This window comes from Ipomoea nil, unplaced genomic scaffold (assembly GCF_001879475.1).
Source record: "Ipomoea nil cultivar Tokyo-kokei standard unplaced genomic scaffold, Asagao_1.1 scaffold0302, whole genome shotgun sequence".
NCBI lineage: Eukaryota > Viridiplantae > Streptophyta > Magnoliopsida > Solanales > Convolvulaceae > Ipomoea > Ipomoea nil.
Genome location: NW_017616730.1, coordinates 218,606 through 245,777, shown reverse-complemented (window position 1 = coordinate 245,777; position 27,172 = coordinate 218,606). Strand labels below are relative to the sequence as shown.

The window sequence follows — 27,172 nt, the reverse complement described above, 5'->3', positions numbered from 1 at the left end:
TTGGGGGCAAAAAAAAAAAGAAAAACTCATTTAGGGGATTTAGAGCACCCGACTTGCTCAGAGGCATGGCGATGTCGTTCTTAGTAGCAACAGGATCGACCAGAATCTCGTGGACGAAGTACTACTGCTCCAAATTACGAAGCGTATCTCACAGAGAGCCATCTTCTATCCTTTTGCCTAAAGCTGCACAATCTGTGCGCTGTCAGAAGTTGAAAGTTTGTTATAAAGTTAGAGCCACGGCTGCTGGATCCCCGGGTCTGTACTCATCTGAGCAATTTGACCTCACTCCCGAAAACGTCGATAAGGTTCTCGAGGACGTTCGCCCTTACCTCATCGCCGACGGCGGAAATGTTGATGTAGTGTCTGTCGACAACGGCGTCGTTTCTCTCCAGCTTCAAGGTCCTTTCATGCGTTATCTCTCCTCTTCATTCTTCAATTTTCTTTTTTGGTCTTCCAAACTATCAAATTGAATCATTTCTCACTTGCATGATCAATCATGAGCTATTACTTGCTGTATTTTAGGTCCATATTTTCCTTTTTCTGTATAACACTGTAGAAAGCAAGAGTTCAAGAATATTTGGTCACACTGTGAATGAGATGAAACCTTTGCTAAGTATACACCTCAAGTGTACATTACAACTTTTAGAGAGATGCAATACTGTAGATTGCCTGCTTTTAGATAGATACTATAGGTGTTACATTAGTCATATTCTTGTTTCTAGTCTTTTTCTTTAACTGCTACAAGTGTTATTAGTTTGGTTCATATGCACCCGACCCTTAACCAGGAGCATGCGGGAGTTGTCCTAGTTCAACTACGACGATGAAAATGGGAATCGAAAGAGTACTCAAAGAAAAATTTGGAGATGCTATAAAGGACATTCAACAAGTGAATTTCGAAAGCACATCTGAGACCACTGTTGAGGTGAGTATGCTTGCTTTATATTCTTTGAGTAGTTATTTGAGCAGGAGATGGCTTCATATGGAAACTTGCATATGATGCAGGCAGTGAATGCCCATCTTGACGTATTGAGGCCAGCCATTAAGAATTATGGTGGGACTGTAGATGTTCTTTCTATTGAGGCTGGGGATTGCCATGTAAAGTATACAGGGCCCGAGTCTATTGGATCTGGTATCAAAGCGGCAATCAAAGAAAGGTTCCCAGATATTGTCAATGTTGTGCTCACTGGATAGGAATAGGATGCTTACAAATATAGCATTTGATATTCTGAAAGTAGTTTGCACATAGTGAACGTTGAGAACCATTTTTCATTTCAGTGTATAAAGATTGTATCCATAACCTCCATTATTTATTATATTCACCTAAAAGGGTGAGTTGGATGCTTCTGAAACAAACTTAAAATTTAATTTTCTTATAAAGAACTCTTTCTCCTTTACATTTTCTTGTCACTTTCTATGAGCAGCATATTATGAAACGGAATGAGCCTTCCAATGCCTACATGCCACTTTTCTGGTTGGATTCTTGTTTCAGTTGTCCTTGTTAACATTTGAACTTCCTGTGTGGTTGACAACATAATCAGAGGAACATTGATTCAAGAAGATTTCTGGTCGACAATTTCAGCAGCAGCGATTGACCTGAGCCAACGTGACAGGTTGATCAAGAAAGGCGTGTATACGAAATAGCAAGTGATTGTCCAAGTGACTAGCCCCTGCAGATGATTGTCAACAGGCTAAGCTAGGTAATGCAGTAAGCTGGTTGTTATATTGGCAGATTGTAAGACATTTGAGTTATTTACCTGGCCAAAAATCTCCACATTTGCTTTGGGATAATACCATAGACCAAACCATCTGAAAACATGTAGTGTTACTAAGATCCACGAGTGTGTGAAAACTTTTAATGCATCAAGAAATAGCAAGATCTCTTACTCCATTACAGGAATCTCTGCAAGTGGACATCCAAGACCTACAAGGCACGCAAGTGCAAACCCCAACCTAGTTCTATCAAACAATAACCATACCACTTCTGCTGCAGCAAACAACACATAGGCTTCAACGTTGTCCGGTACTCCTGCTTTGTACATCTCAGCGCTCAGTTCAAGGAACAAGATCAGTGCCCTGGCTCCAAAGCAACATACACGTGTCAACTTTAAAAATAGTTTTTTTTTACCAATAGGAAACTAAATTCGTATAGTATAGATGCCTACACTAACGAAGCTGCTGTTTTCTGTAAATTACCCTCTGGTTGTGGTTGCTTGGAAGAGAAATTTGCGTCGTCTAGGAAAAGATTCAGCAGTCCTACAGTGCAGTAAAACAGGCCAAGCAAAGGTGGAACCTACACATATGAAGCGAGCATTATTGGTACTAGAACCAAACGCATCTTTGGGTGAAGAATTAAGGTAAAATTAGATGTGAAATTTACCCATATATTGGTGTGAAGAGGACCGACATCAATCGCCCCGTTTTGGTAGACGACGAGGTTAACTCTGGAATGTATACCATCAAGAAGAGGACCCAAGAAGAAGCCTGTGGTGAAGAGAGACAGTGAGAGTGATGGCCAGGTTTTTGGCACAACTGTTCTGCTTTGCTGCCTGCTTGCTCTGCACACTAATGGTGGCCTCCTTAATCTCAAAGCCGCAGGGGCAGGTCGAGGAGGATTGAAAGGGGATTTGTGAAAAGAGCAAGAAAAGCCATAGCTGACAAGAATCTGCATAGCTTTTTGGTCATTTTTATTGACTTGAGGTCACTCGTGTATTAATAACTACTACAGTATACTACACATCTTCGTGTGGCCAATATTTAGTCTGATATCAGAATTATGCAAGCCTTGTTATTCCAAATTTGGTAGATGCTAAACAAGGCCAACAACAGAAAATCAGCCCATACACCTCTAGCTTGGCCCAATTAAGTGAAGATTTGCCCAACCGTATGTATATGTAGAAATATAAGCTATGTATAGAAATGGAGTTCGAAATGGGTGATCAAGTGGATAAAATACTAAATATAATTCTTGTCACATATCTTTTTGGTCAAATTCAACGGGATTTAATTTGTGCACATTGTCATATGTATGGTTCCCTTCAACACTAATAATAATAATAATAATAATAATAATAATAATAATAATAATAATAATAATAATGGGACATGAGTGGGCCGGCCCCTAAACGCCATAACATAAGTTGTCCCCGTTATTGAATGAACGTGGAGGGACCTCCCTAGCTAGGAATGGAATATTAAAGTGGGGAATGGGGTGATTAATGTGAACATACATACATAATAGGTAGGCTGACTGACAACGTAAGTTAGTTAACGCATTTTAATATTCTTATAACGGCCATCAACCGTTGATTGATTAGCTAGGTTCATGCATGTGATGAGGAAACTGATATCCACGACACACTGACTTGAAAACCACTACGTAACACATGACATCGACCGACAATATTCTTTGTTAAATCTTTGCCTCCGGCAGCCCAATCCCCTTTATCCAACATTTTCCATCCCCTTAATTATTTCGTTATATAAATTAAATTCTGATTTATTTGCCATTTTCCAACCCACAAAAAAAAAAAAAAAAAAAAAAAAAAGTCAAAAGGTCGTTGGCCGTTACTCACTTGGTCTCGTGTAAGCCCACAACAAACTCAACCTCTCAACTACTCTCGCACTTTATTATTTTTCATCTTTTAGTTTACTCCTTCATCGTCTTCTAGCTTGCATAGTTGCATGTGCGCGCGGCTGGATGCATCAACCTCACTATTAATCTATTCTATAGATATATGGATGGAAACCAGGTGAGGTGCATATATATACTGCTTACTTCCATGCACTACTATTACCTTAAAACTACACTACAGTACTGCGGCCATATATATAGTCATATAGATATACACACAACACAAACTTATTAACAACATAACTTCCGGCCTTCATATACTCGATCTAAAAATGGTTGTGTCTTGTCCCACTCCTCCTACGACTGCTACGAGGAGAAGCTGCGGCGGCAGTATTATTAGTAGTAAGAAGACGAGAAGTCATGGAATTCCAACCATCGACTTATTATCCAGTGAGGACAGGGCAAGTCTTTCCGACCAAGTAGTGAAAGCATGCGAAGAGGTTGGGATTTTCAAGGTGGTAAACCATGGTGTCTCCGACAAGACAGTTGCAAGCATGGAAATGGAAGCTCTAAGCTTCTTCTCAAAGCCCGCTGCAGAGAAAAAGCGACGTGCGGGGCCAGCAAATCCGTTTGGGTACGGCTGCAACACCATCGGCTTCAACGGGGACAAGGGCCAACTGGAGTATATTCTTCTGGAAGCTAATCCGGATTCCAAAACCATCTCCGATCATTATTCACTCAACTTCAGCTGCGTCGTGAGGGATTACATAGATGCGGTTAGGAACGTGGCGTGCGAGGTTCTTGAGCTGGCGGCGGAAGGGCTAAGGGTGCAAGACAAATGGGTTTTTAGCAGGATGCTTAGAGACTCCCAGAGCGACTCGTGTTTCAGGGTCAATCACTATCCCCATGCATCCTCGTCTTCCTTCGGCGAGCACACTGATCCTCAGATCTTGACCGTCCTGCGATCAAACGACGTCGACGGCCTCCAGATTAGGACCCGTGACGGCTTGTGGGTCCCAGTTCCTGCTGACCCCAAACACATGTTTGTGATGGTCGGAGACGCTTTTCAGGCGCTGACCAATGGGAGGTTTAGGAGCGTTAGGCACAGGGTTGTGGGTAGTTGTTCATTATCGTTACAGCCGAGAACTTCAATGATGTATTTTGGAGCTCCGGCCCTAAACGAAGCGATATCTCCCCTACTACTGTCGCCGCCGCACACTCATCTACTCTATAAATCATTCACCTGGGGAGAGTACAAGCAGGCCGTTTACTCTTTGCGTCTCGCCAACAATCGTCTTTCCCTATTCAACAACCACTTGTGAACTTAGTTTATTTCTACTATACCTTTAAACTTCATCCGACATACCATACCATTTTTAGTTATTGGCCACATATTCTTTTTTTTTTTTTTTTTAACAATAAAATATGTTATTTGACAGAGTTCAAATTACAAAACCATACAAATATTTGCTTATTTAGGAACACACATGCAGTAGCAGTTGGGGAGATTAATGAATGTGTGAGCCAAGATTACGTGGTCCACTCATATCACTAAAATTATTGGGCCCTTTGTCGTTAAGCTGTAGGAAAGGGAGTGAGCCCACAAAGACTTGACTTTTGGACCATTACGCCTGTGTATTGTATTCTACTCTTCTTTTCCATCTGAGATGGGTGATGGGTCTCATTATATAGTGCACTAGTCTTCAGCCCAGTTTTTGTTGAATTTATTGGGTTTAACCCAATATTAATACACGATCTAATCAGAGGTGTCAAATAGGTGGATTTTGACCAATACAATCCAACTTGCTATTGTATTTTTTTTTTGGATTGGGTCGGTTCGATCTAAATTTTTTTAAAAGAATTAAAGTCCAACTCGATCCAAAGCCCGAAAAATATTTAATATTATATATCGACTCATTTTAAGTTATATTTCTTTCCAAATTAGCTTTAATTGACATGTTTGCATATTTATTGGTTCATAGGACAAAAATTAAAGTTTGGCGCTATTCATAGTATAAAATGGGCTAGTCTTAGTTCGCCTATTGTTGCAAATGGATTAGGCTGGGTTGGCCCAACGGGTCGGGCTTGGAATGGACTTCAAACTAGTCCGTCCATTAGACGCCTCTAGATGTAATAATGAGGAATAGATGAACATGGATCAACATTTTTAATGTGAAATAGAAACTGTATGTGCTTTTTAAATTGTTTTAGTAAATCTTATTGTGGAACATTTGATCTGAGAGATAACTAAGTGATTGTTGTTGATTCCGGAGAGTAATCCTTCGTCTTCATAGGTCCTTTTATGGTAGAAGAATAAGGAGTATATATATGATATATAGATGCCAGCCAACTTGGTAGAGTAATGAAGATTAGTGCATCCATTATATTAAATCTACCATGGCTAGTTTAGTAAATATTTAGTGATCAACTCCTTTTAATTTTATGGACACTAATAATGGTTGTTCAACATCTAGGGTAGCTTGATTGCTTAATTAGTTATCAACTATTTAATTATTTTGTTTGGTTACCATAGACTTAAAATTTATTATGGATGGATTAGCTTCTTGTTAATTTCTTTATGTTTGTGCCTAGTTGTTATATCAGTATTGAATGATAGGGTTCAGACATTGATTCAAATTCACTCATGACTACTGTAGTGCCCAGTGCACCCACCCACCTAAACCTATTGCTCTACTGATTTCTACAATAGCTTTTTCTCTCGGAGCAGGCCATGCGCGCCCTCAGCTCACTCCACATTCTCTGATCTGATCTATAAAGCTCTCAAATCATATTTGTCCCCTATCTATATATCTAAATGGTCGGTTCCTATTGCTGCTATGCACCCACTTCCGCATCGCCTATACATATATATATATTTATAAATATAATCACACATTCACACAACTTTTTGCCACTCATTTATTTGTTATTTGTTATACATACATGAATTAGGCTTTCGGCTTCAATTGTTTAATTGAAATGCATGCAAAATTTCTGAGCTCCCCGCCCGATGGACTATTTAATTTGTTTTTATGAATTGCGGGCAAGTTGGCATATATAGTAGTGGTGAGTGATGAGGAATAGCACTTCCAAGATTCTGCCTACCTGCACTGCATGCCTAATTTATTATGGACTACTTACTTTCATTTCATCCTCTCTCCTTCTATTATAGCTCATCGATTCCCGCGCCTCTGATCTATCAGCTCCCGCCACCAAATTTAACTGCTAATTTGCTGCCTGCATGCCCATACTATCCGCCAATTATATTATTTATATATATATATATATTGTGGCCCTTCAATTCGCTTTCCTTTCCTCATTTTGATCGAACCGAAGACTACTGTACTAGCCCCCCGCAGGCAGTAACCTAATTAAGGCTGTTCTGATCTGTGTGCAGTGCAGTGCAACGTAATATAAGAATGTCGGAGATGAGAGAATGGCCGTGTTGTGGTGTGTTATTGTGCATCACATTTTGTTTCCTTGTGTTTTGCAGCCAGAGCCAGGCTAGATATCATCATCACTACCACTACCACGACCACCACGGCCACAGCCACTGGAATCATAAACACAAGCATTCTCACCCAATCTCCCAAATTTCATACCCTCCTTCACCTTCTCCTTCGCCCTCGCCTTCGGGGAGTCCGTGGCCTGATTATGATGATGATGGTATATTTGATGTGCGAGCATTTGGTGCAGTAGGGGACGGTATCACAGATGACACCCAGGCGTTTAAGGAGGCTTGGGACGCTGCCTGCCAGGTTGAGAACGCCACCCTCCTTGTTCCCTCTCCCTATTCCTTCCTCATCCACTCCACCATTTTCACTGGTCCTTGTCAAACTGGATTCGTCTTTCAGGTACCTATGAGTCGCATGGCATGCAGCCAATTAATGGCACGTATCGTAGTACTCTCTATGTATGCATATATATATATATATCTGATAATATATTTTGTTTAATTTTTGGGTGGGGCATTTGAAGCTGGATGGGACTGTGATGCCACCTGACGGACCAGAGTCGTGGGCAAAGAATCTGAGCCGGCGGCAATGGCTGGTTTTCTACAGAGTTAATGAGTTGTCAGTGCAAGGGGGAGGAACAATTGACGGAAGAGGTGAAGGGTGGTGGAATCTACCTTGCAAACCTCACAAGGTTTTTTTTTTTTTTTTTTTTTTTTTTTTTTTTTTTTTTTTAAATAAAATTTATTGATACATATATATATATATATATATATATATATATATATATATATATATATATATATATATTAAGCTAAGCAAGATCAAAGTATATATGCATGCATGCATTCTCGTTTAATTTCAATTTTCAAGTATTATGAATTATGCCTTAGTAGTATATACAATGATGTATGTGCAGGGAGTTAATGGCACTACGCTGCCCGGACCATGCGACAGTCCAATTGTAAGTAGTGGTAGTAAAGTGCCTATTAATTAATTAAACTAATAAAAATATATTGTTGTTGTTGTTGATGATGATGATGGAATTGGGCGCATTATATTGCATTGCATGCAGGCTGTAAGGTTCTTCATGAGCTCCAACTTAGTGATGGCAGGAATTAGAATAAAGAACAGTCCCCAATTCAACTTCAGATTTGACAATTGCGAGAATGTGCACATTCAATCCATCCACATCACTGCTCCACCCTTGAGCCCCAACACCGATGGCATTCACATTGAGAACACCAACAACGTTAAAATTTATGATTCTCTCATCTCCAACGGTAACCATTAACTAAAAACAACATTATATTATATTCTAATTAATTTCTTCATATATACATACCCGGCCACGCACTCTATATATAAAATTTATCTTTTTAATTTGCATGCAGGTGATGACTGTGTATCAATAGGATCGGGGTGTTACGATGTAGATATCAGGAATCTCACTTGTGGGCCTGGCGGCCATGGAATCAGGTATGTAATATGTTATAACCTAAATTAAATTAAAGTTAGCTGCATGTAAATTTTATAATCATTTAATTTACGTACAGCATAGGGAGTTTAGGGAACCACAAATCGCGAGCTTGCGTGCGGAATATTACAGTGCGCGACTCGGTGATAAGGCAGTCCGACAACGGAGTTAGGATCAAGACGTGGCAAGGAGGTTCGGGAGCAGTATTAGAAGTAACATTCGACAACATCCACATGGACAACGTGAGGAACCCCATAATAATCGACCAGTTTTACTGTCTCATCTCCTCCGACTGTGCCAACACAACCTCGGCGGTGTCCATATCCGGCATACAGTACAGCGGCATCAAGGGGACCTACGACATACGAAGCCCTCCCATGCATTTTGCGTGCAGCGACGCCGTGCCCTGCACAAATATAACGCTCTCCGACATAGAGCTTCTTCCGGCGCAGGGAGATCTGGTGTTGGATCCTTTCTGCTGGAACGCTTATGGAGGGATCTATACTCTCACTATCCCCCCAGTCTTCTGCTTGCTGGAGGGATTCCCTCGCTCTGTCTCCGAAAACCACCTTTCCACTTGTTAATTAATAATCACTAATTAATATAATCATGCATGCATGTGGATCTTCATATCTCATCTACGATATAGCTTCATTATATTATATTTTAGAGTGCTGTATGTATGTGCTTCATTCCATCTAGTCCTACAAATCTATATATGTATTATCAATAGATGATTATATTGGCAAAGACACGTGCGTACATAGAGTGTGATCTCCTTTATATATGTATTTTAACATATATACAATAATAGTATAATAATTTTTTTTTCTTTTAATTTGTTATGTTACTGGATGGCCTGGTGCGATTCATCATCGAAGTTGGAAAAAAAAAAAAAATTAAATCCTGTTTTTTCTTACAAAATAAAATTTAGGGTTAGGGTTAGTGCATGTGGTCAGATATTCACGTGTTCCCACGGAATATTCCATTTGAGAACGAAGCTCCAATAGTTATTAATGAAAGATGGAATATGGTTAACTGTCTGTGATCTAACTTTGATGTACTAGGAATAATAATAAATAAATAAGGTATTTGAAGAATATAAAGTAGGTAGTACAAAAAGGGAGGAAGCACTTAGTAAAGTTGGTATGGTAGTAGTATATGGATGGAAGATGGTGGATTGATTTCACAAAGTCCATTGATTGATATGGCAAAAGAGATAATAAAGTAGCTAGCAGCTGCGCTGCAGCAGTTTTAAATAATACTATAATTTGAGTGGATGAGTGAGTCGCCGCCGTGCATGCGCGGCGGGCCCACACAGACGCCTAGCTTACTTAGTAGTAGTGGCCAGTGGGACTGGGAATGCGGATATATAGATTAAGAAGAATGGTGGCGGATGATTCCGGTCGGTGCATGCACCACCCACCCACCATCTATAATCTATATAATAATATTCTTATCTCAACAGTTGAATCCCCAACTAACCTCAAGGTCCTCCGCACCTCAGTTAGAGTATTTGAAAAAATGTAAATTCAGACAAAACAAATGATAGACTGCTATGCACACAAGAGATCTATCTATTTTAAGTATAATTCCTATATTGTTGCTGTCCGGATTCAAACATTGGTCTCCTTTACAAAAGTGAGTATTTGCATTTAGGCCCAGATTTAGCTGCTTTATTCAGTAACCATCCATTGGGCCATGATGATTTGGTTAATGGTAGCCCATTTTGCAAAAGCTGTCCCGAAATGGGAACTTGACGTACTGTCCAATATGGTGTAATCAACTTTATTTGTTGCTCAACCAAATCCAGTGTAGTAAAGATGTTAGATGCCTTAGCCAAAACGCAAGTGGATGTTCTTGTTGGACTGATATTATGATAATCGGCCCACTATGCCTTTCTGTTTCCTTTCGTTCTGAGTGCGCGGAACTAGAAATATTTATTAAGGAGTACAATTATGAACACTTGATAAAAGTTATACTGTATAGAGTACAATTATCATTTTTTTTATTAAAGAGTGTAGAATTATAATAAATTATCAGCCTTACCAAGTCATACACAATCATTATACCATAGATCAAAGGTCCATCTTGTAAGGTAGTTCATTGACATAAATATATTTTTAATATATTAAAGATATAATTTTAATACACTAGCTAGGGGTGTTTGGTTTAGGTTATATAAGATAATTAAAATTATATTTGTTTTGGAATATAAGATTCTCATTTTTTGTTCAAGTTATGCAATTTCCCCTAGAAATGTAACATAACATTCACAAAAGGTTTGTAGCTATTATAAGGGGATGTGAGATACTCTCCCATTTCTTATGTATTCTCATCTGAAACAAATTAATAATTGTATCCTTATATTATGAATATTTATTTCTTGTGTTCTGAAATTATATGCCTATGAACCTAAATTATGTACCTACTTAAATTAGACTTGAAAAATAAATACATATATAACATGTATATGTGTCTTGTTTTATAAAATTTTGTATTGCGTCGTTTCGATCAAGGTTCATAATACTATGTGGACCTGATCTATGATATAAATCGTAGTTCCGGCCCAGTGGATCACATGATAAAAAAGATTAGCCAATAATTACCTGACCGTCACATATTTAACTTTTGTTAATATTCTAGTTGAGTCCGAGGAAAATTTATGGTTCAAACTTGATAATATTGATGGGATTTACGCTTGACGGGGGAAGTTAAATCGTACATGATTAAAGGCATTAAATTTGGACATCGTTTTCAAGGGACTTAATTATGGCAGTGTTATGCATGTATTAATGTATTGGCATATTCTGAAAGAAAGAAAGAAAAGAGGACAAAGGTCCTGGAATGATTAGAAGATGACCTCGAATGTTTGCCACTTCTTTTCCCTAAGTCAGCCCAACCTATCCACTCATTCATTTGCCTTTTACAAGAAAATTCTTTCTTTTTGTTTTCTTTTGCTTTAACTCTGGATCTGGGTCATATCAAATCAAAGTAAGGCTGAGAATGTATGGCGCAGGGGACCCTTCTAGTCTCCCCCCCTCCCCCCTCCCCTTACCATTGTGTTCTTCCCTTCACTCGAAATGCTGTTTGACATGCATTTCTAGCCTCTGCTTTTGTAGTTGAAGGATAATCATAATGCATCGCTTAATTATGTCATTCAATAAAGATGATTCGATCTGTATATTCATTCCATAGTTCTTATACTATTACCTTTGAGTTGTCGGTTTGTAATGCAAAGGGTGCACAGTATCTAATCCTAGCTTTGACCATCAAATTTTAAGTGGTTCAAGTTATTCTGAATATTTTTCATATATTATTGAGAGATGACAATATTATCAAACATATGTAATGTAGGCAATATAATAGTTGAACCAAGTAAATATTATTCTTAATAATTTTGTATGTGGTAGATATTTTATTTTTTGGGGAGAGTATTTAGTTTCTCAAAGAAGAATTCTCTACTAAGAAAACAAGTTTAGATGCTATATCGAGAATGTTATAATTTATAAAAGGTGTCTAGACTCTCCGGCCAATAGCTCATCTCTCATAATGACCTTTTAACGGCCTATTTATATATGCTCAAGAGTGGATCTCGTTCTCTTTCTTAAATCAATAGAAACCTTTCTTTCAATTCTCTCTCAGCTCATCCACCTTCTTTGTAGATTGTCCTTACATATTAGAGCATATTTTTTTCGGGTTGCATTGCCCACATGTCCCTTTTTCTTAAGTTTGTTTCCTAAATCCTAATGCTCATGCACAATCATGCCATAGGATTAACGCCTTGGCAATAGGATTTGGGCCGCCGTCAATTAGACCTCATTCATGTTAGGGCTTCTAAGAGCGAGGGATCTAAAGGGTATGGGTTATATTCCTTAACTGTTAAGAGTAAATATACATATAACGTGATTGTATTATTATTATTAGAAAAAAACGTGATTTATTAAAATATTTAAATTCAAAATGATATTATATATTAAAATATTTCCACGTGCATAAGTGTTGAAGTTGAAACACATATAGTATGTATTTCAGTTGTTGAGCTAGGAAGTATGGGTAAAACAAAAAACAGCATAATTTAATATAATCAGGGAACACTTGAAATCCATTACACCCTTGAACTGAACACTATAATAAGCATAGAAGACAAGAAGCAGTACAATATAGTACCTGCAGGCTGCAGTTGTAGCTAGGAGGATAGGATTATTACAAACTTCTTACAATTAAGCTAAGGAAAGAGCTAATGTAATGTAATGTAATGTTACAGGTGCACTTACGTACTCTCAAGAGATTTTACATCATCACACTCATTACAGCAAATTGAAACAAACTAATAAGTCATTTTAAACATACATGCATGGATCCGGCCAGTTGCAGCCATCTGAATCTTTCTTTAATTTCACTGACCATTTGAACAGGATTTACTAGTAGGACTGAGTCCTGATCCCCCCAAATTAGATTGTCTCGTAACTTCTCCTGTTCTTGGGCTGAAACCTCCTTTCTTCCCAGAAAGTGGACTTTGCTCTCCTCTCACTCTGCTAATCTGGGGACTATATGCTCTCCCTGATAACCGTGGGCTCTGAAGCAGATTTGCGTCTCTTGCTGGCGTTGCTGTTGAACTACTTACCTTGGGACTGCTTATATGCTTGATCTCACCACGGCTTCTCGTAATAATCTCATCTAAAATCTCTCCACTCCCAGCATACGAAGCTCTCGTGCCCACTTCGTCCTCCTTCAATTCAAATTAGCTATGTGAGAACATCTCATCTGATACACAGTACTAGTGAAACTACTGCAGAAAATTATATATATATATATTACTGGACTTGTCATCATTTAATTACCGTGGGAAGGTTGAATGGCGCAGTGGCCGGTGCCTCTTCATAGTCAGCTGCATCCAAATCCTGAAGGTGTACGCTTTTGAAGAACTTGGGCAATATGTACTGTCGTACCGGAACCAAAAGCATAATGAGCAATGGGAAAAGGAGCCCAGCAATTGGAACCCAGGTTATCCCAAAACAAGCAAGCAAGTACAGTGTCTGAAATATTGTAAATGTTGCAATTGCCTTGAAAGGCACAGTCTCCACAAAACTTGCATGGTAGTTCTCCAAAACCCTGAATGCACCCAACACAATAATGCTTAATTGTTATCAAAATTTCCATTATATTAAAGATGAACTGAACTAGTATGGTATTTGAATGAAGAAGTAATTAGTTACTTGTATCTTCTGCTAGGTGCAGTGAAGAGCAGTAAGATCCTCTCCCAAAATTGATTGCCTGGTAGACTTTCAATGGCCATAAAAGCAAAATATCCCCACAACACCGAGGTTGGAATCATTCTTAACACAGGCATTGCAGCAACACACGCACCCACCATTGTGGCCTGAAGCAGGTTACTCAACCGCTGTTCTTTCACCTCTACTGGCAACAGATCATCAATTTCCTTCTCAATGTCAAAATGTGTTTCGTCAACTGGTGCATCAATGTGTCCAGAGCTTGATGCCAATTGAATCGTTGATTCTTTCATCTCTTTTAGCCCCTATCAGGACAAAAATGAAACATACAAATTCAGATTACATGCATCAAGACGGACTATATGGAAATTATGAAGAGATGAGATATGTATAGTAACATACTGTTGATGATTGCTGATAGATTAACGGAGTTTGCATCCATTGATAAGCTTCTTGCATATTTCCATACAATTGTGCCAGGCTTGAGTTGTTCTTCAAACTTTGGCGTGCTGTGGCAACAAGTCGGTTCCGAAGCAACTTTCAACATATATAGAATGTAACTTTTGTGAGTTACAGATCAAAGAAGAAGAAGAATCATATATGCATGCATGTATGTTGTGTCTAATTCTGCTAAACTAACTAACAAAGAATGATTTCACATGGAGATAAAGGTAATTACTTGGTGTTTAAGAGTAGCCAAACTTTTAGTATGCATTGGAGATTGCGGGATTACACCATTTGATGGAGGGATACCAATAAGACCACACATCAGAGTCTGCGTGCCAGGCCACCAATTAAGAAACAGGTAAGCAAAACACAACATCTTAAGAATCGATCAGCAAATTAAAATAAGTAGTTGTGAAAGCAGGCAGATGCAATATAATGAATTTTGCATACCAAAAAACCCAATAGAAGCAGGTCATAATGAAAAGAAGGTGGCTTTCTCAGATTGAAATCTTTCTGCTGAGCTAGTTGAGAGGCCACACTGTGGTCAAAATAGTACAGTACTGCAATCATCGTTGCGGGAACAAAAGCTCCAAATATGTAGATAATAGGCACATTTAACATGTCCTGCCACAAGGATCATAACATACATACTAATTATTCTTTCATGGATCGATCAGAGTAAATTAAAGAAGAATAATTTAAGAGATGTGAGATTGAAATATATCATTCCAACGTAACCCAGAAACTAAGTAACATGCCTTAATAACAGTCCAATTCCCGTATGCACCGGGTGACCAAGGATTTGGGCTGAAGAGGCGCCGTGGAATCCCTTCTGGGACACTTTGAGATGGTATGTAGGATACCCCTGTCCAAACTAGCACCATAATTGGAACTCCATAGTCAGCTATTAGGCTTCTAAGCCAACCTGTATATATATACATATATATCATGAATGAGATATATATTTATTATAAAGTACAAACTAAACTTGTGAATGGAAAAATTAATCATAAGATTAAGCATCTGATCTGCAGAGGTGACACAAGTAAAGTAGTGTCATATATATCAAATTTGTGCATGCATATATGTGTAGTTAATTACCAGTTCCATATCTCCATGACCTTGCTTTTCGGCTTCTTAATGCAGTTAGAAGCAGACCAAATGACAGAACCAAGGCAAACATTCCATTGGCAAATCTCCATGAAGGCATGAACTGAGTTGAATTGGGGTTTTCTCGTTTAGGAATGCGGAACTCATCCACAAGTCCCTAAGGGGAAAGGGAAGAACATCAGAATAAGAAAGAAAGATGGAAAAAACAAACAAACAATTACGTGGCAAAAATGAAAAACTTTTAGAATAGTACTATGATAGGCAGTGGGGGCAACAAGTGAAAAGAATATTACAACTTTTAGCTAGCTAGCATGCCACTTTATCAAAAAGTAGAAGCCTGAATCAGTAATGTATAGTAGAAATATACACTAGGGTTGTTTGGTAAATAGTTGTTAGCAGATTGGGTTAGTGAGTTTGACTAGTCGATAACATTAGCTGATTATGTAAAAGTGTTTGGTAAATTAGTTGTTAATTAACTGATTATATACAAAATGACTTTCTCAAAAAGTTTATGGAAAAAGTTACTTTGAGCACTTTTTGAATTTTAGCATTTTGAAACAATAAGTTGTTACAAACAGCTAATAGCGATCAAATAAGTTAAAATTGGTTGATAGGCTAACTATTTTATCAAACAGGGCCAATAGGCTAGGACTAATTAATTAAGGGAAACTAGCTATATATATGGTGATGTATGTTATTCTTACTTTGATAGCTTGCTGCATGAAAAGCATGGCAATAAGCATCCCAAACAGCTCTCCAGCCAGGCGAGTAAACCTGTTAATAATTGAGCAAGCTCCTAAAATAGCCAACAGGAAGAGCAAAGCTGCAGTCCACACACATACCCTGATCGAGAAAATAATTAGTTAGATACAGATCGAATGTAATTAAGCATCAATCAGAAAGTCTTGGAAAGAAAAGCACTATATATGTATATAATAATTATTAAGTGACTAACCATCCAGTCCATGCAAGGAAGAGATCACGCCCCAAATCTGGTCTTTGTTTGGCAAAAGTAAACATGAATGTATACATGATAACAGTAGGCTCCGCCACTCCCAATATCAACAGAGGCTGACCTCCGATGATGGAGTGGATAATGCCACAAATTGCAGTTGACGCCAACGTTTGAACAGCAGTAAGAACTCCATCTACAGGATTATTTTAATTCATTACCAATTCATCCATATACATATAATAATAAATTCTTGAAATTCTATCTCATCCATCTCAACTCATAAAATAAGACTATTGTATGAATGAAAATGGCGATTACCAGTATTCCTCTCGAGCTGTTCGCCAAAAGAGATGACCGGGATTGCTGATGCAAAGAATATGTAGGTGGTCGGAGCCAAGATCCTGTATGTTTCAGTACGTCTTAGATAGATAGATAGATAGATAAAGAAATGGGCTTTTTGTTTTTTTTTTTTTTTGCTTTTCTGAGCACGTAGGTATATACAAGAAGTAGGTAGAGTTGATACCTTAAGCCAGCACGGAATCCACCGCTCCAATCTTGCTTGTAACACAGTAGTCTTCCACGAAGGTCATTACTGATCCCACGAAAAGGTACAAACGTCTCTTCCATGAGACTACAACTGCACTTGCTTGCTACTCCTACGTATTGTATGCTCGGTCGTCGTCGGATCGAGAGATTTGCTAGGCCGGCCGGCCCGCCGGGCTCAAAGTAATTTTCTCCTTTCTTTTTCAATTTCAGAAAAAGAATACTACAGTAGTGATTTCACCCAACAACACAGCTCATAGCTGCAGCTAGAGTCGATATGATGAATACACTACTATTAATGAGTATTGACAAAGCAAGCTAGCTAGCTTTATATGATCGATCTGGGAATATAATTGAAAAGCAGTATTTTCGATCACGAAAACTAAAGCCTTGCTTGATCATAATGTGCAGAACATGGCCACGTCTACTGCACTTTCACCAAAAGATTTCAACTCTCTCTCTCTCTATCTGATCTTTTGTTTATTGGGAAACTAAAAGATATGTCAACTTGATAGATACTGCACGCAAGTATGTGCATCAAAAGAGACGATGGATTAGGCAGTGGGAGATTGAATTGGAGAGTGTTGGAGGTTCAACGTACAGGGAGGCAGATTATTAAGAGTGTTCGTTTGTAAGCAAAAAATAGCGAAGTGTGCGGGTGAAGGAAGGGTGGGAGGAAAGGTCCAAATATATAGAGATGGAGAGACAGATAGCTGGCAAATGAGTGAAATTCTGGGGTCAAAGAGAATAGGAGGATATTCACAAACATGGTCCATTACTCTCCGCTCTACACCATGATACGACAAACATATACATAAACAATTTTATTTTTTTTTTTTTTAAATGCCAGAAAGAAAACAGAAGATGAGAAAGTAAAAAAGGAAAAGGCTTGAAAAAAGTCTAAGATTCCCCCATCCTCCAATCAACGTTTCAAAAACTACAACCCAACACGGCATTATTTCATACAAATAAAATATTACCCCCTCTGTCTCATTACTTATTTTCTTTATTAATTTTTAGTTTGATTTTTTATGTTTAATAGTAGTATTTTAATGTAATTTTAAATATATAAATTAAGTGAATCTGATGTCCGAAGTTGCGCATACAAGAGAGAAATACGAAGAATTATACATTAGACAGATGAAATGACTACTTTATCCTTTCATTTAAAGTCTAATTTACCTGACGAAAGGACCCCAATTGAACATAAATTGAAAGTCAAGAGACGTAAAGTGTCCAAATTAAAAATCGATGATGACTAATTTTAAAAAATCAATATAGTCGGAAGACCATTACTGGAATTAACTCTTTTGGTAAAATCAAATGCAAGCCCAAAATTAATTTTATTTTATAGTTTAACTTTAAAGTTTAAATATCTAATATAACTATTTTTATAATTCCAAAATGAACAAATTCTTTAACAAATAATTTTTAAATTTGAACTATTTTAAGAATATAAAATAAAATTTACCCAAAAAAAGAAAAAATCAGTTCAAACAGGCTGTTTAAATAGGAATTGTCAGTTCGCCATTTATATTATACTCTTAATATAATATAAAATAAAATCTAGCTATAACTATATATAAATTTAATATATATACACACAAACACAATTATTTTTAAAAAATTAACATTAATATTAATATTGAACATATATTTTTACGAATTGCGCATATAAAATACTAGTATATATAATATATATATATATATTCCAACGTCATCATTCTAATCATTAACGTCGTCCCTGGCGTATTGAATTGCTACCAATCCTACCATTAACAAAATCAAAAGTTGGTGAAATGATTAACTAAGTAATTACAAAGTGTCATTATGTATTATATTGTGCAAAAACATTATTGGAGTCTATCTACCAAGAAAAAGAAAACAACAAAAACTTCATAAGTTATTGTTAAATATGGGAAAGTGTTGGTTAAGTAGGGCTCACAATATATACCAAATTAAAATATTCAATAATAATACAAGATGTGTATTATTATTATTATTATTATTATTATTATTATTATTATTATTATTATTATTATTATTATTATTATTATTATTATTATTATTATTATTATTATTATCCTTAAATATTATACACACACACATACCACACGGTATTGCGCGAATAGCCCAATGTTCAATGTGTATTTTTAAATTAGTGTTTCATAATTTATCAAAGTATCATTCGGTATATCATGGTGTATATCAATGTAAGATTATCAATTTTTTCATAAAAGTAAATATTTCAAGAATGTATAACTATGACTTGTGGCTGAAATGTTGGAGTAACTTGTGCAATAGCAGTTTTAGAGGGAAGCACCCTCATTGGATAGTACCTAAGCATAGTTTTTGCAACACAACCCAATTAATTTGCGCGATACATGTTTCTTGTTGCCATTTCTGCCATAAATGAATTTTTGATTTGATATAGTCTCATGGTGTGCGTCATTGTAATTTTAGTGTCTTGACGCAATGCATCTTCAAAAACATAACCAAATCCTCCTTTTTCAAAAAGACAATGATAACATACATAGTTTCTTAAGTGTTGAAATGACGCACCTTAAATTTATAACTTATGCACCTTAAATGTAGAACTGACGCACCTTAAGTATGAAACGAACGCATCTTAATTAAGCTTTGAAAATACACACTTTAAATTTTTTTTTTTTAAAGCCAACCAATAAATGATTGTATTAATGAAGCAAAGCTGCAATAGAGTCAGGAGGGATTGAATCCCACACCATAAACTGATCCTAAGCAAAAGCTAAAACATGCGCATGTGAATTAACCTGCCTAGAAACATAATTTAACGAACTATAAGTAAACATAGCCATCAATGACCTACAATGGTCGACTGTGACCCCAGCATAAGACATAATAGTCGTTGACTTCTGGCGCACGGCATTCCACCGTGTTTTTACGATACGCACACTTTAAACTTTATAATTATGCACCCTAATCTTTCTACAATACGCAAAATTACCATTATACCACCGTGTTTTTTTTAATGTATCTTCATTCTGAGTTGTTGATTTTGTCAAGATCAATGGCTATCACTAATCCGCATGTTTCGTCTGGGAGACGTTTTGCACTTGATCCCTTATATATATATATATATATATATATATATATATATATATATATATATATATATGTATGTATGTATGTATGTATGTATAATTTTCAAAAAGAAATTAAAGTGTAAGTAACACAATTATATTAGGTAATTATGTTAATAAATTATTAGTATTTTGGTATTTTAATTTCGGCCAATTAGTACATATAGTGTATGCATATATAATTAAATGCGCACACCCTGGCCTGGCCTGCATGCAGAAGCAATGATAGGATCGGAGCATATATAATTAGGTAGTGGAAGTGGGAACATTAATTGGCCCGGAAGACGCGCTAATGCTGTGTTGTCCCATGTTTTAGTGATCAAATGGCACCATTTTTCACTCTTTACCGGCTTTCATATACCAATAGACGGTTAAAAATGGTGCCATTTGATCACTAAATAAATATAAATAAATAAATAAATAAATATATACTGATTCAAATAAGAATATGATTTCACGTGTAATGAATGCAAATTGCATGCTATACATAAATGCATCACATCTAATAATGTATTTTCAAACACTTTGTGGTGCGTGATCGTACAGAAACACTATACGTACATGAATCTAACTATATATATATATATATATATATATATATATATATATATATATATATATATATATATATATATATATCACAAAAATTTTTAAAGATGATAAAATATTAACTATATAGTCTATATTGGGGTTCAAACATGTAACCTCCTATTTAAGAGAGTCACATAAGTGCCAATGGAGTAGTTATGCTATGCATCCGTATGCACCATTCATGGTGCATACGGATGCAAAAACGACGTCGTTTTATTAAAAAACGCGTGTCTCCCCTTCAAAAAAAATAATCCAGGTTCGACTCCCAGCAACAACATTATGTTGTTTATTCATTATGGAATTTTAGTTCATAGATTATAGAATTTTAGTTCATTGATTCTGGAATTATAGTTCATCGATTCTGGAATTGTAGTTCATCGATTCTGAAATTTTAGTTCATAGATTCTGAAATTTTAGTTCATAGATTAGATTCTGGAATTTTAGTTCATAGATTCTGGAATTATAGTTAATCGATTCTGGAATTATAGTTCATCGATTCTGGAATTTTAGTTCATATGTTGTTGTTGGGAATCGAACTTGAATTTTTTTTTTTAAGATGAGACGCGCGTTTTTAATAAAACGACGTCGTTTTTGCATCCGTATGCACCATGCATGGTGCATACCGATGCACAGCATAATTTGCCATGCCAATGAGCTTCAAGCTACTTTGCATATTTTAATTTACATATTTAATTTCATTTGATTTTAAAGAGAAAATATAATTTTTAAAGCATAAATTTCAATATATTATAAATAACAAGTACTAATAATAATAAAATATTTGAACTGTCCAACAAATATTAGGTATGTAGAAACAAAACCGAACTTGGTTTCTGGATTATGGTCCTAAAATATCAATATTAGATATAGTTGATATTTAGACTAACTAAGCATGGTTAAACTCTTCATGAGGCAATGCGGTATGAAACCTTAACCTCGTACATTAATAAAAAACTACTTAGCATGCTTGAAGCTAATATATATACGATTATTCTAGGGAATTATTAATATATTGAAAATGTTTAATAAAATTGCTACCAACCACAAAATTTGACTTTTTTTTGGGGTAATTATTAAACCTAATAATACTTGGTTGTAAAAATAATAAAAAGTAATAGTTTTGTTCCACTAGTGATGATAAAATAAGTAGAAAAAGAAAGTAAGTTGAGGCAGTGGAATAAATAATTACGTTCTTTTCACTTTAATAATATTTGGTTTGATAGCAACAACAGAGTGAGTTCTTTCGGTATCCTTGGGCTGTAGAAGTTGCAAATCAAATCATAATGTTTTTTTCCTTCAATTCTCAGGATCGGAACGGAAGAAATAGTAATAAAGCTAAGCTTTAAAAGTTAAAACTCTCCATTCAACAAGTCTACGGCAGAAATGAATCCACGTGTACAAAAGAGCAGTCGTAATAATTTGATTGGATGGTCATTCAGCCATCCATCATCTTCTCTTTTTTTTTTCTTTTTTTTCTTTTAATTTTTAAATTTAGGTGATCTCAACTTTGACGGATTAATCCTAAGGCCCGTGAATTCTATGGGCATAACTATTGTAGAGGTAAATCGTAAATCGTGCACGATTGATAGGTGACAATTTGTTTGGATGTATAGGTCATGGTTGCAGTATCATGTCTAGATGCTATATTGTATGTGTGTGTGTGTGGGAGAGAGAGAGATACGGAGTAGGTTGTTGAGTACTCGTGTGATTTACTCCTTCATTACTCTGTTAAATTTTGTATGAGGGTTGTGGGGGCGAGGGAATTTTGCTTTTCGTGGAGAAGGGAGTGGTAGAAATGAGATTGAATTGGGCGAGTGAAGTGCAAGTATGTTCCCAGTCGTTATATCGTGGACCGCGGTGCATAATTGATTATGCACCGCGCATCAAAACGACACCGTTTCTTTAAGTAAAGAAACGGCGTGCTGTTAGTGTTAACGGAGTGACACTACAGTGTATCTAAACCGACACTGTCTCACGTATTATTTTTATATTATCAAATGAAACTGCAGTCATATCAAAATGATACTGTAGTTGTGGTGAAATGAAACTGCAGTATATATAAAATGAAACTGAATAACACTTCACATATTTGAGTGTATATTGTACAATGAAGCTGTAATTATATTGAAATGATCATGTAATTGTGTTTTAATGAAACTATAGTATATATAAAATAAAATTGAATAACATTTTCACATATTTGAGTGTATAAATATTGAATGAAACTGTAGTTGTGTTGAACTGAAACTGCAGTGTATACAAAATGAAACTGAAGAATAGAGCTATTTTTTGTGGAACGGTGCAAAACAAATTCTATTTCTTTTCATTAAATAAAACGACGCCGTTTTGATGCGCAGTGCATAATCAATTATGCACTGCGGTGCACGATATAATTTGCCGTATGTTCCAGATTGGGCTTTTGACGGACCAATTTGGAGATAAATGAAATAGGCGGAAAATATGAATTGGAGAAATTGGAAGCCCAATAATATATATGGGCAGATATTAGGCTAGCCCAAATTCCTATGAAAAACCCTAACAAAGGGGTATTAAAAACTGATCTATCCATCCATCCATCGCCATTAATCAATCGTTGAACAGGAACAGAAGACAAGGAGGCGTCGGCGTCTCTTCCAGCAGGCAAAGATGCAGATCTTCGTGAAAACCCTGACGGGGAAGACCATAACCCTGGAGGTGGAATCCTCCGACACCATCGACAATGTGAAGGCGAAAATTCAAGACAAGGAGGGAATCCCACCTGACCAGCAGCGGCTCATCTTCGCCGGAAAGCAGCTGGAGGACGGGCGGACCTTGGCGGACTACAACATCCAGAAAGAGTCTACTCTCCACCTGGTGCTTCGCCTCCGTGGTGGCGCGAAGAAGAGGAAGAAGAAGACCTACACCAAGCCGAAGAAGATCAAGCACAAGCATAAGAAGGTGAAGCTGGCGGTGCTGCAGTTCTACAAGGTAGATGAGTCCGGGAAGGTGCAGAGGCTTAGGAAGGAGTGCCCCAATGCTGAGTGCGGCGCTGGCACCTTCATGGCCAACCACTTCGATCGTCACTACTGTGGTAAGTGCGGCCTCACATATGTTTACAATAAAGCTGGTTCCGATTGATCACTGATCACTCCTCCATCCATGATCGATCAAAGTTTTGAGTATTGATACTGAGTTTCGTTATATGTTGTATTTTCGCATTTGAAATATGGAGACTGAAGTTTTACTGGATAATGTCAGTTATGTAAGGTCTAAACTCTAATGTTTGTTTGGTTTATTGAACTGATATATTGCTCCATTATATACGATTGAATGAATGAAATCTGTTGAGCGTAGATTAATGATGGTCGGTTAAATTTCAAAGTGTGACATGTATGGTATATTCCTTGCTTTTGGTCTAATAATAGAAGAGTATGCGGTTAGCTTTTTCCTCTCAGGCAACACATGAATTTGGGGCGGTGGATGATTCTAAATTTATAGAGTTAGGTTGCAGCTAGCTAGCTAGCTTGTGGTTTGGTTATTGTATGCATGCTTTGAATTATGGCAAGGATGATTCATAGATGCTTGTGTTTTCTAATGATCTTAGGGGGTAGTAGTTTTTGTTGTTGTTGCTGTTTCACGTATTAGTTATATATATAATCTTAAATTAAACTAAACTCGCCTTGCCTCGTCGCTGTTCAAGTAAGCCCCACCCACCCGCCAAGGGGAGACTCTTGAGATGTTTGGTAAATAGTTGATAACTGTTAGCGGATTGGGTTAACGGATTTAACTAGCTTGTTGTTGAGGTAGTAAATATGGGGTGTATTATCTACAATCTACCATCTCAAGGTTGGTTCTGGATTTGGATCCTATGTTTGGTCTGCTTGCTTGTTGGTTGTTGGTTTAAGGAGTATAGCCTGGTCAAGGTCGATATGATAGTGAGTTAGAGGTCTCCGAGCTAATAACCATAGCATAGTAAAAGCCAAAAGTCCATCCTGACAACAATAAATAAATGTGGTATTTATAACGGTTGCTAGGGGACAAATTTTGGGTCAGCGGCATGTTGGGCACATGGACACCTTGCACGCACCCTGGCAAGGGTCCAAGGGGCCCTGGCTGCATGTCATGATGTTTCTAAGTGTGTTGTGACATGCTAAGAGGCACTAGATGGTTGGTTTGACCTAAAAAGGTCAGTTTTCCCGAGTTCGTGAAGTCCTTTCCGAATCCCTCCTCTGGCGGAGCTAGGTGGGCATTAAGTGATCGGGAAAGCATGCTAAATAGGTCGGCTGAAACCGATCACCGTATAGGCATGACGTTCGGAGAATTATCCCCATCAGTTGTAATACAAAATGATTAGCTTCTTTTAGTAATTTTTTGAATTTTAACCTTTGAAAGCATAACTTGTTACAAGTCAAACCACTAATAGTGATCAAAATTGATTAATAAGTTAATTATATTACTAATCAGAACTTTGGCTGTAGACCAGCCAATGAAGTGAGGGGGGTTGTTGAATGGTTGAGATAGTAATGATTTCGAGAGGAGGAGAGGGGGCTGCTTCTGGGGTTATACATATACTCCCTCTTTCATGCTTTCCTCCTGGGGGAGGGAAGGCTTAATAATGATGTGAATGCGCACATACGCTGTGGATTTTAGAGTAATCAATCACTGCGGTATTTGATTGATTGATCAATGTGAAAATGGAGGCCAGGCCAGGTTTTAAAAATTGCATTTATAGAGCATCTTCAATAAACAGATTTTGAGGAGCTTTTGAAAGAGAAGATGAGAAAAAGGGAAAAAGAAGTGTCAACGTTTACTTATTTGGTAGAATCTACTTATCTTAAGACCAAAAATACTCTTCCACATAAAATTATGCTCCCTCTGCAAACATGAACAAATTTGTTTTTTTTTTTTTGAAAACCAGAAACTTCATTAAAGAGTTAAGACATATCCAAACTTAGAAAAGGAAAAAGATCTGAAAAAATTTATTAGTAAGCAGAATGATTCATGATAAAAGCCTATTTGGATTGGAGCAGCCAGCAGTAGCAGCATCGGACAGTGGCAGGCAGGAATAATGCATGCATTAAACATAGAAACTCAACTCCAACCCCGATTGCACTGCTGCCAGCATGCCCCCCTTATCATTTCTCCTTATTAATAATATAATGTCCGTTGCTTTGGTTTCAAAAAAAATTAAAATGCATGAGATGAGATGCTGCTGATTACAAGGAAACGCACATGCAAGCAATTCAATTCTGCAGGCGTTGACTTCAAAATAATTAATGCATGCAGATGGAGTACAGGTAAGGTAATCCAAACACGGAATTAAGGATGAGCTGAGGGATGGGAAGCTAGCTAAGTAATTAATTAATTAATCGGATGGGATGAAGTGGGCGGGGCTGTGGGTAACCACCGTATATCCACCGTCAACGGCCAAGTTTTGGCCGCTAATGTAAGCAGAGTCATCGGAAGCAAGAAATAAAGCAACCTTGGCGACATGGGCAGGCTTGAGAACAATCCCCTTCAAGTTGGCGATGGCAGAGGTGTTTGCCTCCACTTGACTTGGGTCCAACCCGTAAGCTTTGCAGGACAACGGAGTGGCGACACCGAAGGGGGCAATAGAGTTAACCCTTATCCCGTGAGCTCCCAGCTCGCTGCAAACAGAACGCACCAGACCCACAATCGCGTGTTTTGAGGTTGTGTAAGCGTGAGGACCGGAGCCTCCCAAGCACCCCGCCACGCTGCTCGTGCATATCATGGACCCTCGTGTTCTCCCAGCCACCATTGCCCGAGCCGCATGCTTGATGGTTGCCGCCACACCACGCACGTTGGTTGCCATCGTGTCATCCAAACCTTGGAGGTCAAGCTCCATGATGCCGGCCATGGGCCCCATTATGGCGGCGTTGCTCAACAATATGTCCAGTCTTCCATACCTACTCACCGCGTAACTCACCGTCTCTTCCACCTGCTTCTCGTCTCTTACGTCGCAGTGATGATAACAAACCTCAGCCTGAGCTGAGTTATTATTATTATTAATGGATTGGACGAGTCGATGTCCCAACTCATCTTGCACATCCGCCGCCACCACCAATGCACCCTCCTCTGCAAAAACTCTCACCGCCGCCTCCCCAATGCCGCTGGCCGCACCAGTAATAAGTGCTACCTTACCCTCCAACCTCCTGCATGCATGCATATATATAATCACTACTTTACTTACGCCCGCCCGCCCGGCGGTTAGTTTTGAGTTGCAACTATACTACTATTATACGAATAATAAAAGAGTAGATGCATATATATGGATCGGAGTTCACCTAGATGTGGTGGTGGTCGTCGACGACATAATATAAGTTGTAGTTTGTGCTTAATTATATATGGCCGGAAACGTTTGCCTTAATTAAGTAGTTGATGAAAATGGATTGTTGACTTTGGTGGGTGGAGCTGAAATGAACTGAGGCCAGAGGGAGGGTGCAGATTAGACGCCCGCAGCAACCAAGTATTTATAGCAGTCAGTATGCATGTATGCACTATGCACTAGCCACTACTTTTTTCTTTTAATTTAGGGTTAAAAAAAAAAAAAAAAAAGTGATATTTGACGAAAGCATTAAGCATTAAACGCAACTCCCGCATGCATGCAGGGCTCGAGAAATGAAAATTGGCTTCCCTCACATTTTTTGTCGCAACCTTTATTACTACTCTG

The 27,172-nt window shown here is 37.6% G+C and overlaps 7 protein-coding genes across 7 annotated transcripts; 4 read left to right on the top strand and 3 right to left on the bottom strand.

Moving 5' to 3' along the window:
* Positions 1-1,390, top strand: LOC109159804 (nifU-like protein 1, chloroplastic). Its single transcript, XM_019307918.1, has 3 exons — positions 1-399; positions 786-922; positions 1,003-1,390. The coding sequence occupies exons 1-3, from the start codon at positions 66-68 to the stop codon at positions 1,189-1,191; spliced, it is 660 nt and encodes a 219-aa protein (XP_019163463.1). The 5' UTR covers positions 1-65; the 3' UTR covers positions 1,192-1,390.
* LOC109159797 lies at positions 1,310-2,827 on the bottom strand. The gene is made up of 5 exons (XM_019307911.1): positions 2,378-2,827; positions 2,163-2,290; positions 1,885-2,073; positions 1,755-1,806; positions 1,310-1,667 (listed from the first exon to the last, which is right to left on the bottom strand). Exons 1-5 carry the CDS (start codon positions 2,666-2,668, stop codon positions 1,551-1,553), a joined length of 777 nt encoding a protein of 258 aa, XP_019163456.1. The 5' UTR covers positions 2,669-2,827; the 3' UTR covers positions 1,310-1,550.
* A 1,060-nt stretch (positions 2,828-3,887) lies between these two features.
* Positions 3,888-5,015, top strand: LOC109159783 (gibberellin 2-beta-dioxygenase 2). Its single transcript, XM_019307896.1, has one exon. The coding sequence runs from the start codon at positions 3,904-3,906 to the stop codon at positions 4,891-4,893; it is 990 nt and encodes a 329-aa protein (XP_019163441.1). The 5' UTR covers positions 3,888-3,903; the 3' UTR covers positions 4,894-5,015.
* A 1,975-nt stretch (positions 5,016-6,990) lies between these two features.
* On the top strand, positions 6,991-9,178 carry LOC109158562 (polygalacturonase At1g48100). The gene is made up of 6 exons (XM_019306457.1): positions 6,991-7,425; positions 7,550-7,717; positions 7,943-7,987; positions 8,099-8,306; positions 8,418-8,502; positions 8,580-9,178. Exons 1-6 carry the CDS (start codon positions 6,991-6,993, stop codon positions 9,082-9,084), a joined length of 1,446 nt encoding a protein of 481 aa, XP_019162002.1. The 3' UTR covers positions 9,085-9,178.
* A 3,406-nt stretch (positions 9,179-12,584) lies between these two features.
* On the bottom strand, positions 12,585-17,091 carry LOC109159775 (boron transporter 1-like). The gene is made up of 12 exons (XM_019307889.1): positions 16,770-17,091; positions 16,565-16,647; positions 16,247-16,439; positions 15,996-16,134; positions 15,283-15,448; positions 14,940-15,106; positions 14,632-14,805; positions 14,414-14,509; positions 14,137-14,271; positions 13,720-14,039; positions 13,345-13,615; positions 12,585-13,232 (listed from the first exon to the last, which is right to left on the bottom strand). The coding sequence occupies exons 1-12, from the start codon at positions 16,871-16,873 to the stop codon at positions 12,900-12,902; spliced, it is 2,181 nt and encodes a 726-aa protein (XP_019163434.1). The 5' UTR covers positions 16,874-17,091; the 3' UTR covers positions 12,585-12,899.
* Positions 17,092-23,077: 5,986 nt separating this feature from the next.
* Positions 23,078-23,843, top strand: LOC109159811 (ubiquitin-40S ribosomal protein S27a). Its single transcript, XM_019307926.1, has one exon. It carries the CDS (start codon positions 23,149-23,151, stop codon positions 23,617-23,619), a length of 471 nt encoding a protein of 156 aa, XP_019163471.1. The 5' UTR covers positions 23,078-23,148; the 3' UTR covers positions 23,620-23,843.
* A 1,854-nt stretch (positions 23,844-25,697) lies between these two features.
* Positions 25,698-26,951, bottom strand: LOC109159789 (short-chain dehydrogenase reductase 3b-like). Its single transcript, XM_019307904.1, has 2 exons — positions 26,787-26,951; positions 25,698-26,654 (listed from the first exon to the last, which is right to left on the bottom strand). The coding sequence occupies exons 1-2, from the start codon at positions 26,813-26,815 to the stop codon at positions 25,847-25,849; spliced, it is 837 nt and encodes a 278-aa protein (XP_019163449.1). The 5' UTR covers positions 26,816-26,951; the 3' UTR covers positions 25,698-25,846.
* Positions 26,952-27,172: the final 221 nt, after the last annotated feature.